The 20,833-nt window shown below is 45.4% G+C and overlaps 1 protein-coding gene across 1 annotated transcript in view; it reads left to right on the top strand.

The window, feature by feature from the left end:
• Positions 1–20,833, top strand: part of THSD7B (thrombospondin type 1 domain containing 7B) — a 443,716-nt gene that overhangs the window by 95,867 nt on the left and 327,016 nt on the right. The window contains exon 2 of the mRNA XM_083153878.1: positions 17,205–17,382. Within this exon, the coding sequence (XP_083010004.1) occupies positions 17,205–17,382 (178 nt within the window). The remainder of the gene's footprint in view (positions 1–17,204; positions 17,383–20,833) is intronic.

The raw sequence follows: 20,833 nt of genomic DNA, 5'->3' as shown, positions 1-20,833 counted from the left end.
GTATGTTTGCAGCTTGACCTGCATTTTGTGGCCAAGCACGTTCCCGGGGTGGACAACTCGGTTGCCGACGCCCTGTCCAGGCGTGACTGGGCTAGGTTCCGGCCCCTAGCTCCGGGGGCTGATTTGGTTGGTGAGCCGTGTCCTCCTTATGTTTGGCAGGTCATCAGGCCGGCATGGAGGAACTAGCCATGCGGGCTATTGCTCCCAGGACGCTGCGTTGTTACCAGGCTGGCTGGCTGGAATGGGAACAATTCAGAATGTCCGCGTCACAACAAGGTAAGGCCCCTGGCGACGCCATGCTGGCGTTTGTGTGGAGTTTGTACTCCGGAGGGCGGTCTGTGTCGGCCGTGAGACGGCTGTTGGCCGGCGTGTCGTTCTTCTCATCGCTGTATGGGAGATCGGACCCCAGTCGGTCTTTTCTTGTGTCTCGGGCCCTGAAGGGCTGGCGGCGCGCTTCCCCTGTGGCTCCAGATAGCAGAAGGCCCATTGACGTGTCCCTGCTGCCTCCCTTATTAGGGGCGGTTTGGGATGTATGTCACTCTGAGTATGAGGTCCGACTGTTTCGCTTGGCATATGCCATGGCGTTCCATGGAGCTTTCAGGGTCGGCGAGCTGGTAGCCCCATCGAGGCATCGACCTTCCCCTCTGTTGTTAGAGGACGTGTTGATACAGGGCGATTTGGTTTGGTGCCGGGTAAGACGTTCCAAGACGGATCAGGCTGGGAGAGGTCAATGCCTGTCATTGCAACCGTGCCCGGTGGAAGGGATTTGCCCAGTGGCGATGGCAAGCGCCTACGCCCTGCTGCGTCCTGACCGCCCCGGGGCATGGTTAATGCATTCAGACGGCTCTTCATTGACAAAATACCAGTTCTGCCATGTTTTGAGACGTGCCCTGGGATCTCTTGGCCTGGATCCGAGGGAGTTTGGGACACACTCCTTTCGAATCGGGGCGGCCACATCTGCTGCTGCTGGGGGTCAATCCGACGCAGAGATACAGTCTCTGGGTCGATGGCGCTCGGCAGCGTTCCGCAGATACATTCGGCCTGGCCTGTCTCTCCATCTGCAAGACCGTAGCCGACTGGACGCATAAGTACTCGTCTCACTTTAGCGGGAGTCTTGAGGTGGTCCACTTTCCCCCGGGGGCACAATTCGGCTTAATTCCAATTTGACATGGCGTCCTGGTTAGTTTACTCCGGGGGTTTTCTGTGCAGTGTGCCTCAAGGTCTGGTCGGTTACGGTTCCTTTATCTTTGCCTTCTCCAGTGTGGTTGATCTGTCGAGTGCGGTGTGATTTTGATGGCATGTGTCCTAACCTGTTTACATCTTTCAGGTCGCAGGGATTCCAAGACGGTGTGGGTGATGGGACACTCTTTTGTCCACTGGGCATCGAAAGCATGTGGCAGTTTGAATGACAGTATGCGAGTGAAAGCTCGGAAGGTGCGATGGTTGGGTGTGCGAGGCATGCTTTGGGGAGCGCTGCAGGGTTTGTTGTTAAGGTCAGTGCGGGACTTTGGAGTCCCTGAGGTGCTAATTTTGCACCTGGGCGGAAACGATCTAGGCCAGTGCACTGCCTTGGAACTGCGGTCGATTATCATCAGAGACCTGCATATTGTGGCTCAGGCGCTCCCTTGCTGCCAACTGATTTGGTCCGCAATGATTCCTAGGCGAGTCTGGAGGAATGCTAGGTCAGGGCCCCGCTTGGATAGCGCACGGAGAAAGGTCAATGCTGCGGTGCAGCGATACCTGTTGGCTAATAGTGGTGGAGTCATCAGGCATGACTCCATCATCTATAAGCGGGGTTCCCTGTATAGGCCGGACGGTGTCCATCTGAGTCCTGAGGGAATGGCCATATTCCTGGACGATTTGTTTAGAGGTTTTAGTTGATGTGATGTTGTTTAGTAAGTGCTGAGCGTTTAGGGTGGCGGTGCTGCAGCCTAAGGCTTGGCTTGTGGCGGTAAAGAACGGTCCTTGTTCAAATGGAAGTGTTATGAGGATAGTGGGGTGCGCTCTCCCATCAATGATACGCTTGTAGCCCATGCCCCTTGGACAGGGGTGGGATACATTACTTGCCCGAGTGGGTAGCGTGGAAGAGTTGAACACCAATGATGTGTGAATGGTGTGATGTCATCTTACCCCTCTTTTCTCTATGACCGTTCTTTAGGGCCGCCACCCTCTTCTATAGATTAATATAAATAGTTGTCAATTAATAAATTTGACATTCATTATTTGAAACGCCAGCACTTGTGTCTGTCTCTTTATTTGTAGTGTTAAGTTAGATAAGATTAGATAAGTTATTAAAGTGTTATGGCATAAAGATTGCCGATGGTACGTTTAAGAAAACCGATGGCTGAATAAGCTGGAGGTAACATAAACTACCGAAGGAGTCTGAGATGCCTGCACTTTGGTTGTGGTTTTTGTTAAGGCTATGATGCTGCAGCAATAGCCAATTAGGGAGTAGGGAGGAGTTTCCTGTAGTAGGAATAGCCAGAGAGTCAGGTGATCTGCTCTCTGGTCCGGTTTTCCCCACCCTCCCTCCCTATTTTTCTATCCTTTCTTGGCGGCGGTAAAGAACGGTCCTTGTTCAAATGGAAGTGTTATGAGGATAGTGGGGTGCGCTCTCCCGTCAATGATACGCTTGTAGCCCATGCCCCTTGGACAGGGGTGGGATACACCACTTGCCCGAGTGGGTAGCGTGGGAGAGTTGAACACCAATGATGTGTGAATGGTGTGATGTCATCTTACCCCTCTTTTCTCTATGACCGTTCTTTAGGGCCGCCACCCTCTTCTATAGATTAATATAAATAGTTGTCAATTAATAAATTTGACATTCATTATTTGAAACGCCAGCACTTGTGTCTGTCTCTTTATTTGTAGTGTTAAGTTAGATAAGATTAGATAAGTTATTAAAGTGTTATGGCATAAAGATTGCCGATGGTACGTTTATTAAAAATTGCATTGCATCGCATCGCATGCCGCTATATTGCATGCGATGCGATTGCATAAGATGCATTTCGATCAAAATCAGGGGCGCCGTGCTAGGAAACAAGTACCAAATCTTTTTACAATGCAGTCACGTGTAAATTGACTTTCATGCAAGCTTGTTACTATATAACCTGCGTTTGTGCAGAAAAAACAATATCTTTATATTTGCAGTAATAACAAGGTTGTACTCTGACAATCTAAGTTATTATAGTGTTTCAGTCTGCTAATTCATTTGTTATTGAGGACATCGATCCTGTACAGCGCAAGAATTACCCTTGTGCTTGAACTTTATTCTTTTTATATCATCTCTCAGCATATTGATAAGTTTCCTGTCTCTATAATGTATCTAATTTTTTATTATATCGATTAAGAATGATGAATGGTGGATCACACATAACTTTTATAATAAATCATACTTTGATTTTATATGACTAGACATTGGTTACCACAGGAATGGTCGTTGTTCTCCCACGCTTAAGTTGGCTGGCTGAAGGCCACACAGTGACATATAAACATGAAGGCCCACACAGTGACCCAGTTGGCCACACAAATCAACCCCCCCCCATGCCCAAACAGTGACAGGCTAGTTAAATCAATATACACTGTTTATCAGTAATGCCCATTACACATTAAGCCCCACACTGTTATGTCCATTACACATTATGCCCCACACCGTGATGCCCCTTACACATTACACTCCACACCGTAATGCCAATGACATTATGCAGCACACTGTGATTCCCATTGCACATTATGCCCCACACCGTGATGCCCCTTACACATTATTCCTCACACTGTGGTGCCCATAACACATTATGCCCCACACAACAAAGCCCATTACATATTATGCCACACACCGTAATGTCCATAAAATATTATACTACGCACTGTAATGCCTATTTCATATTATGCTACATAAGTGGTGCTTACCTAAATGCTCATTGCTAGGGGTTTATTGCTTAATGCCAGGGGTTTTATGCTCTTTACCAGGGGTTTCCTGCTCAATGCAATGGTTTCATGCCCCTTGTCAGGGGCTACATGCTCGAGGCCAGTGGTAGTTAAATGCCCATAGCCAATGGGGATTATATGCTTGTTGCCATGGCGGAATATATCCTCCTTGAATTACCCTTCTTCTCCTCCTTTAAGAACCCCCCACGACCCGTAAATGCAGGGTCCATCTGCTGGTAGCGCTACCAAAATTAACTGTGCATAGTAATGGCTACAGCCAGGCAGAGTGGTAGTCAACCCAGTTGTATCAGAGCAGGTACGGGGCTATTTAAAATGTCATGCTGACTTGCAAGCCGATTGTAGCTCACCTTCCAATCAGGATCCACCACTGCCTGATTGGCTTGCGAGCCTGCGTAACATTTTGAAATAGCCGCAGACCTTGTCTGATATGGCGGGGTTGCCCACCACTCTGCCTGGCTATTCCCATTTACAGCAAGTACACTGCTTTGCCCAGCTATCCCCATTAAGCGAGTGCACAGTAACTGTAAGGTGCCATAGTAATCAGGGCACTAACAGCAATGGGGAAGACACTGTTGGCACCCTGACTACTATGGTGCCTAACTTTTCTGCATAGTCGGCGTAACAGTCGGGCCGGCCCTGCATACTGGACTACACCATTACATTGCATCCCCCTACACACTGCACTATGCCACTACATCCCCCTACAAACTGCATTATGCCACTACATTTCCCTACACACTGCATTATGCCACTACTTTAATGCTACACTAAATCTCCCTACAGGTGGCACTATTGTATATCACTACACTACATGCTACACTTCATCCCCATACACTACCACTACATGCCCTACAACCTGCACTATACCACTGCATTGTGTTATATGCCCCACAATAATATTATAATTTAGTGCTTCTCTCCCTAAACTGCAGGCATTAACCCCCACCCCCTTTCTCTCACTACCTTCTGCAGCTGTGGGAAAGCAACTAGGACCCAGTAGAATCAGCAGCTGGGGCCCCACATGCTCAGTCAGAGAAATTTCTGAGTACTCAGCCCAAAATGATGGATGCTGACAGAGCTTGAAGTGTCAGTGTGAAGGACAGCTGCAGGAAGTGTGCTGTCCAATAGCTGCTGCGGGAGCAAGTGGAGGAGTAAGAGGTCTCTCTTCAGATATTGATCTAACACCTCTATCTGTGATTATTATTTTATCTGGATAGAAGCTGGGTTCTCCACAGCCCTGTTTTTAGGTTGTTGTCTTATTGAGATGACCCTAATTGTGAAACATAGTAAGGGATCGGTTCCCACTTAAGGATAGCCTCAAGGCTTAAATATGCAAATTACCACCTTTATGGAGGTTATTGATTGATTATAAAGTACCAAAACTATATATAGAACATTCTCCATTGTATAGACCTCGCTTTAAGAGCTTTTTTGTTGTACCCCTGATGAAGTCGTTCTCACGAAACGCTTTGGTTTGGTTTGCTATTAAAGATGAGATGTTGCCCATAGCAACCATCAGATTCTACTTTTTGTTTATTTATTACATTCTGAAATATAATAGATATAATCTATTTGGTTGCTATCAGCAACATCCGATCTTCAATTGAACTCCCATCTTAGTAAATTGACCCCTTTAAATATACTTACCATTACAGTATGTGCACTATTATACAACATTTGGAGAGACCCATATTACGAAATGCAGCACAGCTAGTTACAGTATTCCATCACTAAATGTACAGTATAATAGTATTTCCGTGGTTTACCTTTTACACTGTTTCATCATGTATTATGAGTTTCATGCTTAATTAAAATATGGGACTTGTCTCTTGCCAGAGTTCCTGTGGTTTGGTGCTGATTGTTTTGCTCTTTTAGGAGCTATGCTCAATAAAATACCGTTATGTGCTTTTGTAATTAGATATTTTAATACATGTAATTATGTCCAGAGTCTCCAGTCATAACAAAAAGCAACTGTTTAAGTTCTGGAAATGAATACTGTGTTGGATACAGTAACCATTAGGATTTGGAAATGAGTATAAAAGTTGTGTATGCGTAGTTAGCATTTAAGCCTCACCCATACTTGCCTAGATGCCCGAGGTGGAGATGCATTTTTCCACTGGCCATGTACTTCCCATCATCAGGCCCCACCACCATAGTAGCAAAATGCCACAAATCACAAGTCTAAATGGAAGAGGTTGGGATGAAACAAAGCAAGGTATTAAGAAGTCGGTAGGATCGGAAGATCCACCCACTCTACTGGGAGTCCAGGAGACTGCCCAACATTTCTAGAGTATCCGTCACCTTCAGGGAGAGGGATGCGGTCAATTTGCCGGCGGTCGGGATCCCGGCGTTCAGAATCCCGACACTGGAATCCCGACCGCCGAAATCCCGAAACTTTCTCCCTCCGTGGGTGTCCACGACACCCATAGAGGGAGAATAAAATAGCGTGCCGAGCGTAGCGAGGCACCGGGCCCGCTGCGTGGCGAGCGCAGCGAGCCCTCAAGGGGGGGCGATCCACGTCCCCCCCATGTCGGGATTTCGGCGGTCGAGATTCCGACCGCCGGGATCCCGACCGCCGGGATTACGGGAGAGTAGGTAAGTATGGCTTGACCTTTGATACACATGCATCTTAAGGTTGGGCAACCTTAAATCTACCATATTGACACATTCACAGGTGTCCATCATCATCCTCAACTCTTCTTACATACTGTAGGCATATAATTCAAATTTGGCACGAAACACATTTTAAGTATATGTATGTATAATCCAAACAAGATTCCGGGGGGGGGATTTTACCGGCAAATATAATTTGTACCGAATGTACCGATTTTGCCACTCACTGTGAGCGCCGCAAATCATTCCTCTTCCTGGCTGAGCTCCCGTGTGTGCTGCCTGGTGCCCTGGGTCTCACCCTTTGTTCCCATGAGTGTATTGTGGGCCAGTCCCGTGCGTCATGACGTCACGCGCCAGCACCGTGCACCCTGCGCACTCAGGGGAAAGGACATCTCTCAACCCTCACTGTCTGCGCATGCACAGACTGAGAAACTGAGGGCGCAAATCTGCAAATCTGCCTGAGGGAGAGGGGTGCGATGGCCAGCCCCGGCGTGCGTGACAATTTCTGCCCTTCAAATGTCAGAGGGAGGGTATGCTAGTGACCAGATAGAGTTAATGTAGTCATAAGTGAAACACAAATTCTCATCTCTACTCACATTACATGCCAGTTGCCATAGCATTAGGATGGACAGTGCATTTTATAGACCTTAAATAGAGTATTCAGAAGACCTGTTAGGAACTGCAATGCACATAAATAAGTATATATATATATATATATATATATATTTTTTTTTTTTTTTAATTTTTAAATGTGGACTATACAGCTTTCATTTTTAATTAAGATATGTTTCCAATTTAACAATTGTTTTGGTTTGCGCTTGATTTTATTATTGTTGTACATATTATAGACCTATAATATTTACACGTCTAATGTTTCGGGATTCCGGCGTCGGGATTTTGAATGCTGGGATCCCGACCGCCGGGATTTAAACTGCATCCCATCAATTGTATCCGGTACTCCCTGATGCTGTGGTGTTGAACTGCCCTGGAGCCCTCCTATGAGCAGGATTCCTCCTGCCCTGATGGAAGCAGAGACGGGCAGCACTCAGGTAAAAGTGAAAAAAAAAACAATGTGGGTTTATTGGTGCATACAGGCCTGTATGCACCAATAAACCCACATTCGTTTTTTTCACTTTTACCTGAGTGCTGCCCGTCTCTGCTTTCCATTATATATATATATATATATATATATATATATATATATATATATATATATATTATGATAATATACTTGGAATTATACTTATTCTCTCCATCATTTTGCTATAACGATGCCAAAGCCAAATTAAATATCCAGTATATTTTTATAATGTAGCAGAGACATCAAATTAAAAACTAAATATAAAACCTAATAAAGATTAGAGGCAGATGAATCAGAAACAAATTACATTAGATTGAATTTTATTAAGGAGAGCGCAGATGGAACACACGTGTTTAAATACATAATTTATTTACAGCATACAGTAATTAAATTGCTGTGTTGTTTATTGTAAACTAAGCCACATTAGTTTTGCTGTCGCAAATTTACAAATGATTGGCAGATATGATTTATTCCTTCACTTTTGAGTGTCTATCCTTGGGAACTTTTTTTATTACTGTGAATTATAGTTGACATACAACCAGTGATGTAGACAGAACTATGGTGCCTCTGAAGCAACATTTTGAAGGGACCCCTATCCTAATGCTCCTGGCCAACCTGTGGCTCTCCAGCAGCATGAATCTACACATCCCAGCATGACACAGTTTTAGCCTTTATCTAATAGAAACATTGTGGTAGGGCACAGCTTCTGAAGTGCCACAGGATGGCATGGCCTGTTCTAGAGAGATGCCTCTCTGCAATCATTTTGCACCCCATAGTAGTGCCCACATTTATTTAGTTCAGAATATTCCACAGTACTACCATGCACCCTTACCAGTATTGAGAAATTGGTATGCAAGCAGAGCAGGGGTGGCCAAACAGGTCCTCCAGATCTACCAATGGTCCACGTTTTCCAGACCACCTAGCTGCTGCACAGGTGCAGTCATTTCTAACTGTCACATTTTTAAACATGTGCTACAATCATTCCTAATTGATACATTCTACACATCCACGAGAGGCCTGAAAAAATATGAACTGTTGGTAAAGTAGTTCTCAAGTATGGATGAGTGGGTTCGGATTAGGGTAATCCGGACACCCACGGACAACCCCAATCCGAACAGTTTTCGAAGCCTGTTTGGGAATTCCCACCCAGGCTCGGTAGTGCAGCATGTAGTGCCCTTTTTTCTATATATTTGATAATCTGGTTATTTTTTATTTATTAATAATTTATTTATTTAATTTGTGACATCACATATTTGGACCCCCCCCCCCCCCCATAGAAATTCTGCGTTTACCCCTGGCTACGTGTACTGCTGCTGCTTCTATTGGCAGTCATTCATCATCCCAGAGGTGAAGTCAGAACAGCACTGCTTCTTTCACTAAGCAATTGATCGTCCAACAGTCATTTGCGATGAGGACGAAGTATGACAGCATTATCCTATGGCAAAGCAGATAACTCAGGCCTTGACAGCTATGTTGGTATTAGAAATGTGTCCGATGTCCGCCATTGGTGGAGTGGGAATTAGACGATTGATGGAGGTAGTGTGTCCCTGGTACCAAATCCCATTAAGATTCCACTTCACTAGGCAGGCAATACCCAGGATGTACAGAGAGGTCCGAAAAATTTGGTTGTACCCACTGTCCACTTAACCACTGACATATGGACATGTGGTACAGGGAAAAATAAGGACTATATGACTGTGACAGCCCACTGGGTAGATCACTTTCTGCAGCAGCAGCATCTCCAAAATGCCAGCTCCTTCCAAGGTATCTATCCTTACTATCACCGGTGAGAGTAAGAGACACAACACCGACTACCTCTTAGAAAAACTGCAGGAAATCATCACACAATGGCTTACTCCACTTAGACTCTCCAGGGGATTTGTGATGTGGGACAATGACTGTAACATTGTACGGGCAAATTCCAACATGTTCCATATTTTGCCTACACAATTCATTTGGTGGTGTAGCATTTCCTAAAAAGTGACAGGGCAGTGCAGGAGATGCTTGAGGTGGCCCATAAAATTGCAGGACACTTTTGCCATTCTGCCTGCCATCAAACCCTCCTGAACCTGCCCTGCCATTGCCTCAAACAAGAGGTTGTGATGCACTGAAACTCCACCCTCTATATGCTGCAGAGGATGGAGGAGCAGCAAAAGGCTATTCAAGCATACACAACCACCTATGACATAGTCAAAGGAGGGGGGATGCACCTGACCCAAGCGCAGCGGACACTGATTTCTGTATTGTGCAAGATTCACCAGCCATTTCAACTTGCCACACGTGAAGTCATAAAAAAATGGTGGAGGAGTACTTTGGTGACAGCATCGAAGTAGGCATGTCAGACATGTCTGTACATGCACTGGCAGGAAAAAGAGGCTATTTGAAAGCCCTTGTACCAACTGGCTTTATTTTACCTGAGTCCCCCCCCCCTCCAGTGTGCAGCCGTGAACCTGGTCAGCGAGCAGCGTAGGAGGTTGCTTCCACAAAATGTGGAGAAGATGATGTTTATCACAATGAATGATCAATTCTACAATGAAGTCCAGCCTCCAGAGACTACAGAGGGACCTGTGATTGTGGAGTCCAGCGGGGATGAATTGATAATCTGTGAGGATGTATACACTGAAGGGGGTGAGGACAACATCTTGCATCTGTAGAGCCGGTTTGTACAGGAAGAGAGATGAATTGCTTCTTTTTTTGTGAGGGCTCAAACAAACCAATCATTTGAGCCACAGTCTTGTGGCAGACCCTGTCGCTGAAATGTTTGGTTTGTTAAAGACAGTGTGCATATCCTATTTAAGCAACATAAGGGTGGGTAGGAGCACCCAAGGACAATTCAATATTGCACCTCTTTTTTTTTTTTTGGCAATATGTGCTCTTTGGGGCATAGTTTTTCCAACTTTCATCCTGTATGCTGCTGCAGTGCCACTCCTAGATGGGCCACTTGTTTGTGCCACCCAGTTGTGTTGCTTAGCATAGTTATCCGGCAACCTCGGTGCAGCCTAAAAACAACATTGTGAGTTTGTGCGGGTTCAGGATAGACTGGAAATGAGTGGGAATGAAATTCTGCAATTTTAGCGTTGTTTTTTTTTAAAATACAGATCCGAAACACGAAAATGGTGGTGTTTTGGAACAGATCCAGACCCAAAACACGGCCAGAGATAAAGACCCAAAACACAAAACACGAAAAGTGCCCGGTGCACACCCCTATTCTCAAGGACTGTTTTGGCCACCTCTCATGTACAGTATATAACCTGAGTCCAGGCCACACTAAATCTCTGTGACCCATACCAATGGCACCCCCTGCACCCACTATAGCTATGCCCATGCATACAGTACATTATAATGTCACAGGTGATGTGATAGTTTAGTGTAGTGCTTGTTTTATAATTGTCTTTATATTATAATTGACAGTTGAGCATTTTTACCATTTTATTTATTTGCAAGACACATAGTGGGAGCAGGGGCTGGCTGGCAACTTTTAGCCTGGGGGGCAAGTCCAGAGCATTGTCCCATAAGTAACAGCGCATCAATAAATGGAGGGGTTTAGTTTTAAAAATATGGGTACTTGAGTATTATTGCGGCGCCCACCAAGCAATTTGCTTAGTGGGCTATTCTGCGTAGGAAAATTGCATCGCATCGTGGCGGCAGAACGTATCCATCGACCTTTTCATACCCCCACTATCCACGTCGGCGTAAAGTTGATTTTATATAGTATGGCGAGCGCAGCGTGCAGTAATCCGCGTGCGCTCACCACACTATATAAAATCAACTCCACAGCGACGTGGATAGTGGGGGAATGAAAACGTTGGAGGACGCGTTCCGCCGGCGCTCGCCACGCTTCGGGGTGGCGTGGATAGAGAGAGGGTACGTAAAACATCATTGTATGTCATACAATGATATTATGGTATAGGTAATGTCATGGCATCACACACCCTATAAAATGGCATGCGGTCGCATGCGATTTTGCAGCAGGTGCGATGCCATGCAATCCCCCGGGGCATACAGAGCACTGAATAAATGACATTAAAAAATCGCATCGCATCGCATGACCCTTAAAATGGCCCATGCGATTTTCCTACGGTGCCGTACGTAGAAAACTTGGGCGCCGTGATAATACACAAGTACTAATAAAACACATGTATTAATAAAAAAAAAACCACAATAATAGGACACCACAGGCTGCTCCTCTGTATAATATCAGGACACCACAGGCTACTCCCCCTGTCTTATAATGATAACAGGACACCACAGGCTGCTCCCTGTATAATAATAATGCCATGATAATGCCATGACACTACAGGCTGCTCTCCCTGTATAATAAAATTAATGCCATGACATCACAGGCTGCTCCCCCTGTATAATAAAAATGCCATGACACCACAGGCTGCTCCCCCTGTATAATAATTTATTATACAGAAGGAGCAGCCTGTGGTGTCATGGCATTATTATTATACATATACAGGGGTAGCAGCCTGTGGTGTCATGGCATTATTATTATACAGGGGGAGCAGCCTGTGGTGTCATGACATTAGTTTTATTATACAGGGAGAGCAGCCTGTGGTGTCATGGCATTATTATTAATAATAATGCCATGACACCAAAGGCTGCTCACCCTGCATAATAACAGGAGGACACAACAGACTGCTCCCCCAAACACATTAAAAGGAGGACACCTCAGGAAAGAGCATATTATTTTTTTTGTGAGTTTGATCCTCACCTGCTGCTGCTGTGGCTCCCAGCTTCTGTTTGCTGCTTGATGCTTCCTGCGGCCACAGTCCCCGACTCCATGTCCACAGTCCCCGACTCCCCGTCCACTCCTGCTGCTCCTAGTCCTATTTCCTTCACAGACGCATGGGCGGGCGGCGTCATCGTCATGACGTCCAGTCCACACCCAGCGTCTGTCAGCGCCGGGCAGCAGAGGGAAGCTGCCAGGCCCTCCTCCACATAGCCCTGGAGGCCGGCGGCCATTTTCCTGTAGCTGCGGCCATATTTTAAAACCCTACAGGAACATGGCCGCCGACAGTGGAGGAAAAGGTGAGGCGGACGCGGTTGTGGCTGCAGCCGCGGCCCATGGCATTCCTGTTAGACCGGCCTGGGGGGCACATTGCACCCCGCCCCTGAGTGGGAGATTCAGTTATGTAAGTGGGAGCTCAGCCATATGTTACTGTGTACATTGTGGGTCAGATGTACTAAGCCTTGGTACAAGCTCCTTACCATAGTGTTTCAAACGCAACCTGTAGTATGGCAGTTAGGAAGTGATTGCTGTTGCTTTATGTCTCTCCACTTCATCACCTCTTTAAAGGCTTAGTACATCTCCCCCGATAATACATAACAGTAGCAATGTGGCTAATTGAATCTCCCCATTAGGAACATATGTAATGTTTGCATACACACTAAAAAAAGTGCGCACAGAGGAAGTTCACATCTAGCATGTGATTTTTCTTACCCTGTCTAAATCCCTCCCCCTGCTCTGATAGGACTTTTGCCCATCTTCATTACCATATCACATGACTAACTACAAAGTGCAACCTGCAAGAACCCATCAGTGGTTTATGCTCCCTCATTGCTTAATCAGCATTCGTGTTTCTAATGTCCACTTGGATATACAGGAGGACTCCCAACTTATTTTCCAGTAATATATACATTGCTGGCACATGCCATCAATGTATATATTTCTATTACCACTGCCACCAATGATTTCTTATTTGCTGGTAATTAGCTGGTAATATAAACATAGCTGGCACATGCCAGCAATGTATATATTACTGGCACCACTGCCACCAATGATTTCTTATTTTACTGGTAATTAGCTGGTAATATATACATAGCTGGCACATGCCATTAATGTATATATTACTGGCACCACTGCCACCAATGATTTCTTTATTAGCCGGTAATATATACATAGCTGGCACATGCCAGCAATGTATATATTAATGGCACCACTGCCCACCAATGATTTATTGGTGCATGAAAACCCTAGCAATGAGCATGTAGGTAAGCAGCACTTATGTGGCATTATATGTAATGGGCACTACCGGGTGTGGCATATGTGTAATGGGCATTACGGTTTGTGGCCTAATGTGTAATGGGCATTACGGTATGTGGTATATGTGTAATGGGCATTACGTTGTGTGGCCTAATGTGTAATGGGCATTACGGTATGTGGTATATGTGTAATGGGCATTATGTTGTGTGGTATATGTGTAATGGGCATTACGGTGTGTGGTATATGTGTAATGGGCATTGTAGTGTGCATAGTCCCCTGTCCCCCAAAGCCATGCCTGAAATTTTTCGCAGGCCAGCAATTTATATGTTACCACCGCCACTGCCCCCCAATGTATATTTTGTTATGGTGTAACGTATACATTGCTGGCGTAAGTTAATGGATTTCTCCCTACGTGCACAGCTGCAAATGAAATGTTTGCCGTGCACATGGGTGGGATTTTTCCCGGTCAGGGCAGTGCGGGGTGGAGTTTACCTGATTGCTGGGCTCCGAATATATGCATCCCAGCAATCAGTTCTGAATCAGGCCCCAAGAACAGAAATGCACTGAATAAAATGGCTGCTGCTCCCACCCTTGTAATTCAAACCCCGCCCATTATGTAAATCGCCTTTTATATGAAAGATTTTCAGCAAAGTCTTTCGCCTCCTGAAAATCTTTTGCTCTTTAAGGAAAATAGCTCAGTGTGTACGCACTACTTTTGTGACAGATATATCTATCAAAGATTTTGGCAAAGTCTTTTGAAATGAAAATCTTCAAGTGTGTATGGACCTTTATTACAGTTGAAAGCTAAAGAAGTCATAGGTATAGATGTGTCAACCTCTAGATATGGATTAATGAACCTAAATACATAATCCTTTTTGCATGCCTGCACAGTATAGAAATGCATATTTGACTTACAATCTACACTAAACAGCCTTCCTAAAGACCAGCTTTATCATCTTTGAAAAAATGTGGGATTTCTAAAACAGCTTGTTAAATTATGTATTCAAACCAGAAGGAAGGTAAAAGAAAAAGCAATGCAGTATTGTTGTCAACAGGATAATATGAGAGAATAAGTGGTTGGAGCCACCATGAAATTTGTTTATTTTAAAGGTTGTAAATCTGTTCCAACATTGTTGCTTAAGGCCCATACACACTGGGCGACTTTGAGCTGAAGGCCGCTCAAAACAACCTGTTTGAGCGACTTTCAGCTCAAAGTCGCCCAGTGTATATGCCCCGGCAATGAGCGGTGAGCGCTGCTGCGTGCTCCCGCATCATCGCCGGGAAACCCTTTCATCTGCTGGTTATACCAGCAGATGAGCGGCGTTGAAAATGGCTTTGCATAGCGCTGCACTATGCTATGCCATCCTCCCCACTCCGTCGGCGCCAGGCAGTGGGAAAGCCGCTCAGTGTGTATGCACTGAGCGGCTTTCCCCGCAGCGATGATTGACATCATCACTGTCAATACACGCTGGTCATAGTCGCCCATTGTGTATGGACCTTTAGATAAAACAGCACATTAAGTAGGGGTCCCAGATGACCTTCTGACAGGGATCATGACTGACAAGGTCTATTCTCCATTTTTGGGGGTCCAATGGGGGGTGAAGATGGCACTAACTTATTATAGCCAACTTATGAACATCCTTTCAAACAGTTGAACATTGTGAATTGAGATACTGGACAGGATGTACTAAAGAAGAAATGTTTTGGGACCTTGGTCACATTTCCCATATGTACTAAGCCCCGGAATGCAATGCACTCCAAGGATTGGATTTGATGAGTAATGCCAGCTTTTGCTGGTACCAAATATGTGGAAAAAAAAAATGATATTAAAATATAGCTTTATTTACTCAATCTAAAAAAAAAAATCGGGCAGCAAATATTGCACAATGTTATATATACACTTGATTTAGTTACCCCTTATGGTACAAATAATTAAATATAAAATTGGTTAAATTAGCCTTTTTGTATAGTCCTAAATCTGTTGGTCAAATGAACACAATTAAAATACCTGCCTTTATATCTAAAAAGTATTTTAATTGTGTTGTTTCTGACGAACAGTTTAGAACTCTACAAAAAGGCTAATTTTACCAGTTTTATACAAGTATATATACATTTATATACAGTACTTCAAGGTGGATGTCTGTACATATAATAAATTATGTTCCCGTGGGCTGACTCAAATAAATAAAGCAGCATGTGTCTGAGTGATACATCTTCAGTACCTGCATGGAGTCCGGCATGTAAAGTATGGTTGATTTATACCAAAGGTAACTGTATGGATGTAGGCTAGTTTAACTCTTTGAGTGCCAAGTGAATTTGTGAAAATACTGTAGGTGTGAAATTTGCCAAGCAAACATTTTTATTCATCATAATGACCTGTAATGTTTACCTTATATAGGAAATCTAATATCATTTGAAACAACATTTTTTATTTGAATTTATATAACCAATGGGAGCGACGCTGGCATTTTTGGCGGCTATTTTGCACATCTTTTACAGAGATGTTGTAACTCAAAGCGTTAAATCCTACTGCAAGTACAGAACAGCCCGAATAACTCAACTAAGTGAATCCTGATTCCTGTGTGTTGTCTCTAGCTGGGCTTAGTAGACAGGTGCCACCTGCTCACCCGGTCCCCTGGCGCCGGCGTCGGGGTCGCGAAACTCAATGACATCATGCCTTGGCCAAAGCTGCTGCTGCTGCTCGGGCCGTCTCCTGGGCAACACTGCGCAGCAGAAACCTCCTCCTCTGTCCCTGCTACACAGTCACTCCCTCCTCCCTGGCTGCAGCAGCGCCCTCACTTCCCAAGCGCTGGCTGTAGCCTGGAGGAGGCTGAGTGCTTTCTGCTGCCGTCCTGCTGTGCTGCTGTCTCTCTCTCTCTCTTTCAAGGTGGATAAAAGTTTTTAAACAAAAATAAATAATCTTTAATGGGAATGATCATGAGGTCAGGGGGTTTGGGGGATTGATGAGGGGGGTGAATCTCTCTGCTTTCGATGTTAAATAAAGATAAATAATAATGGGAGTGATCATGGGGTTTGGGGGATTGGTGGGGGGGAGGGTGAATCATTCACCCCCCCACCACCGCCAATCCCCCGAACCCCATGATCATTCCCATGATCATTTATCTTTATTTAAAAACTAAAATCCACCTTGAGAGAGACAGCACAGCAGGGTGGTAGCAGAAAGCAGAGAGACCACCCTGCTGTGCTGTCTCTCTCAATTTCAGTTTTTAAATAAAGATAAATGATCATGGGAATGATCATCGGTTTGGGGGATTGGTGGGGAGGGGCGCAAAACATGCCCTTGTTCCGGGTACCATGGCACCTAGCTACACCGCTGGGTGGGCGACGCTACCACAAATCCCAAACAAAGTTTGCAGGGCAGCAAAAATGGGGGCCTCCCGCGGAAAGCGGTACATTTGACAAGTATGGATAAGTTATACCGGAAGCACACTCTGAGGAAAACTATACATCCTAAAGAAGCTTTTTCAATATATTCAATTGTGTTATAATAGAAAATGAAATTTTATTTGCTGAATGAAACATGACACAATTACATCTGACTTTCTTCCTTAGGGCCAGGAAGGACGGGAGAAGATATTCGGGTGTAGAACGCATATGAGACACGCGGGCGCCATGGGCCCCTGTACACAACACAACAAACAGAAATTGCTGTGGTTTATGGCTTTCCTGCTGCCTCTTACAAAGTCTGATTCGGAAACGCAAGAAGACAAACTGTTTACTTGGAAATCAGGTAATAGCCATTATTATTTCTCCTACACTCATACAACACAATCAAGTACATACTTACTCACAATATATGTAGAAGATAAATGATTCAGATTGTTTCCATTGTTAATACGCATACTAATTATATTGCTGTTTTCCCAAACACAATTCAGTATTGTGGTGTCTACATAATACATGTTATTATTATTATTATTATTATTATTATTATTATTATTATTACAAGAATAGTTTTAAAGACTTGTGAAACTTTAAAATTAGCCAAATGAAACAGACTGATAAGAGCTTTATTCATGTTAAGCTTCAAGCATATATACTGTCATTTGGCTGAAGCACCATACAACAGGAGCCATCTACACCCATCCGAGCAAGCAAAGGCAATAGTCCAATTACATACCTCCCAACTTTAGCGAAGGCGGGACGGTGTGCGCGCCGAAGACGCGCGGCTATTTTTGGCGGCGTGGCCTGCTGAAAAGTGGGCGTGGCCTATACTCGCGACGCTGCCGCGAGGCCACGGCCCCGTTTTTCGCCGCGGTGGGGGCATGCCCAGCAGCTCTGTGAGCTGCTGGCCAGCCCCTCTGCCTGCAAGAATAGACGCTGTGCGCATGCGCACAGCGTCTATTCACGGACTACAGGGGCGACTCCCAACTGCCCCCCCGCCGCGGGACACTGCCAGCGGCGGGAGGGACGCGGGAATGTCCCAAAATATCGGGACGTTCCCGCGATAAGCGGGACAGTTGGGAGGTATGCAATTAAGGTTCCCTGCAAAGGTATTTAGCAGAAATGGTTTAGGGGGATCAGAGGCAGTAGGCAAAGTAAAATCCAATTTCGAGGTTTCTGTAGCAAATAGTCCAAAAGGAGCAGACAAAAATTGGGGAACGGATAAGTGGCCCTGGAAAATTTCTAGAAGTGGCCTCATATGGGCGGCACTAAATCAAATGTAAGCGGGACCAACACCAAAATAAGCGAGATTAATAGATTGCTTCACCTGTGTGGAAGCCATTGTCGCCAGACTGTTAAGCTGCAGTTACAACTCACAAACATTCACATAATATTAATACCCCACCTCCTCCTACTAAGAATGGTCACACACCCCAAACCTCCATCAAGCAGACAAACATTACCATAATCCACCAAATAACACAAATACCTCTCCATCAGTGGTCCAGAAATTGATAGCCCCCAATATAGCACCCAATTCTGCCCCTTTAACAGATGTCACACTAGATATATAAATGGGTGCCTGCCTTAGATAGGTATTTAAAGCATTGTGTACTGTGAGGGAGACAGGAGGGGAATAGGGCCAATACTCTGGGCAGGACAACAAAGTAAGTGGCTGACAGGCGGCCTCCTGGGAATCTTCCCTGTCAAGATCAATGGCCAGTCTGCCCCTGATCACTTGCAATGACTGCATCTAAAATACAGTAGGAGCTGGAAGTTTTAGTCCGACTTTGGGGATTCACATGTGGGGCAATCTCACTAACTGCATTTCTCTGGCATGGCAATTAGCAACTAACCCCCTATGAGTGTACAATATAGGAGAAAGAAGCGAAATAACATTTTAAAATATATAATCAACATTAAAAAATGTCAGCAGCACCATTGTATTAAAAAATTTGGAAAAGTTCCTATATTAGCGTTTCATTAATGCTCTGAAAAAAACTTATACAGATTTATTGTCAGATCTGGCTGGTTGGAACAACAAAAAAAGTGTATGATATACACGAAACGCATTGGTAACTGGTGAGCATGGATCCCCATCTGAGAATCACAACGGCAGCCAAACAACACCCCGCCGGGAACCTGAGTGGCGTCATCGGCCAGGTGGCGCTGCATACATAAAGCAGCAGCGGCCACAATAGCGGCTCAGCGGGAAAAGCGGCCAGGGTCAGAAGCCTCCCTCACACTACAGCAACTAAAGTGGTACGGGCACCTAACAGCAAAAGTCTCCCAAACACGGAGATCCTGATTTACACCTCAGGTAGGGAAAGTTAGGGTAAATGAAATAGCAGTCCGTCAAGCTATCCTGAAGGAAATCCACGCCACGCCTCAAAAAGTCACTCAGAAGAGTGTAAACATTTTAAAACTAACCATTTCTTTTTTTGGCAGGAAATAAAGATTGGCTCATCACATATATTTTTAAGCGCTCCCAAAAAAAATTCATGGTTGGAACTAAAACCGGTACTTGTGTATTTTGGCGGCGCCCATCGCATCGCATACCATAAGGAATACGATGGTATGCGATGCGACGCGATATCGCGCAATATTGTACAATGCCATACAACAGGGTTGCCGACTTTTTCTGTCTCCTCTCCGGGAGAAGCCCGGAGAGGAGACTTCCAGCTGCAGGTCGGGGGGCGGGGCTTGAGCTTTACATCATTAAGCCCCGCCCCCAGGATGTTAAAACCCCCAATTCACGGATCTCCGTGGAGGGGGCGGGGCTAAAATGACGCGATTTTAGCTCCGCCCCCTCCTCTGAGACCCGCGGATTGACAATTTCAATCCAAAAGGTATGGGGAAGACGCCACAATCGGGGTGTAGCGTGGGGTCCCCCGGAATCCGGGAGGGTTGCCCACCTTTCCGGGGGGCCGGGAGGAGGACCCGATTTTCGGGATCCTCCCGGTAATTCCGGGAGGGTCGGCAACCCTGCCATACAATTTAAAAATTGTATGGCATTGTATATGGCATACAATGCCATACGATGCGATGCGATTAAACATTGTATAAGCACCCTAATGGGTGCTTACAATGTTAAATGCACCCCCACGCCACCCCCCACTATAAACGTGAACCCGAAGCGTGGCGAGCGCAGCGAGCCTGCGAGGGGCGGCGGTACGCGTCCTCCGACCTTTTCATACCCCCACTATCCACGTCGGCATGGAGTTGAGAATAAAAAGTGTGGCGAGCGCATCGAGCCACCGAGCCCGAAGCGTGGCGAGCGCAGCGAGCCCCACGACGTGGATAGTGGGGGTATGAAAAGGTCGGAGGACGCTTACCGCCGCCCCTCGCGGGCTCGCTGCACTCGCCACGCTTTGGGTTCACGTTTATAGTGGGGGGGTGGCGTGGGTGTGCATTTAACATTGTAAGCACCCATTAGGGTGCTTAAAAGCACCCTTTAGGGTGCTTATACAATCTTTCATCGTATAGGGGCCAAAAATCGCATCGCATCGCATGCCATCGGGTGCATGGCATGCGATGTGATTCGATTAAAACATCGCGCAATGGAAATCGGGGGCGCCGCTATAATACACAAGTACCCTAAAACCTGTCAATATCTAAATGACAGTTCCTCAGTTTTACAGCATTTTGAAGTAAATGGTCAACTGTTATTTGCTCTGATCCATTACCAGGTTTTTGTTTCAACCAGCCAGATCGAACAATAAATCTGTAGATGCATGGCCAGCTTTAGTTATATATGTTCATTTTTTTAAAGCATATTTTCTTTGAAGAAAGAATTG

The sequence above is a fragment of the Crinia signifera genome, chromosome 7 (assembly GCF_055691185.1).
Source record: "Crinia signifera chromosome 7, ASM5569118v1, whole genome shotgun sequence".
Classification (NCBI taxonomy): domain Eukaryota; kingdom Metazoa; phylum Chordata; class Amphibia; order Anura; family Myobatrachidae; genus Crinia; species Crinia signifera.
This window is presented reverse-complemented; position numbering and strand designations above follow the sequence as displayed.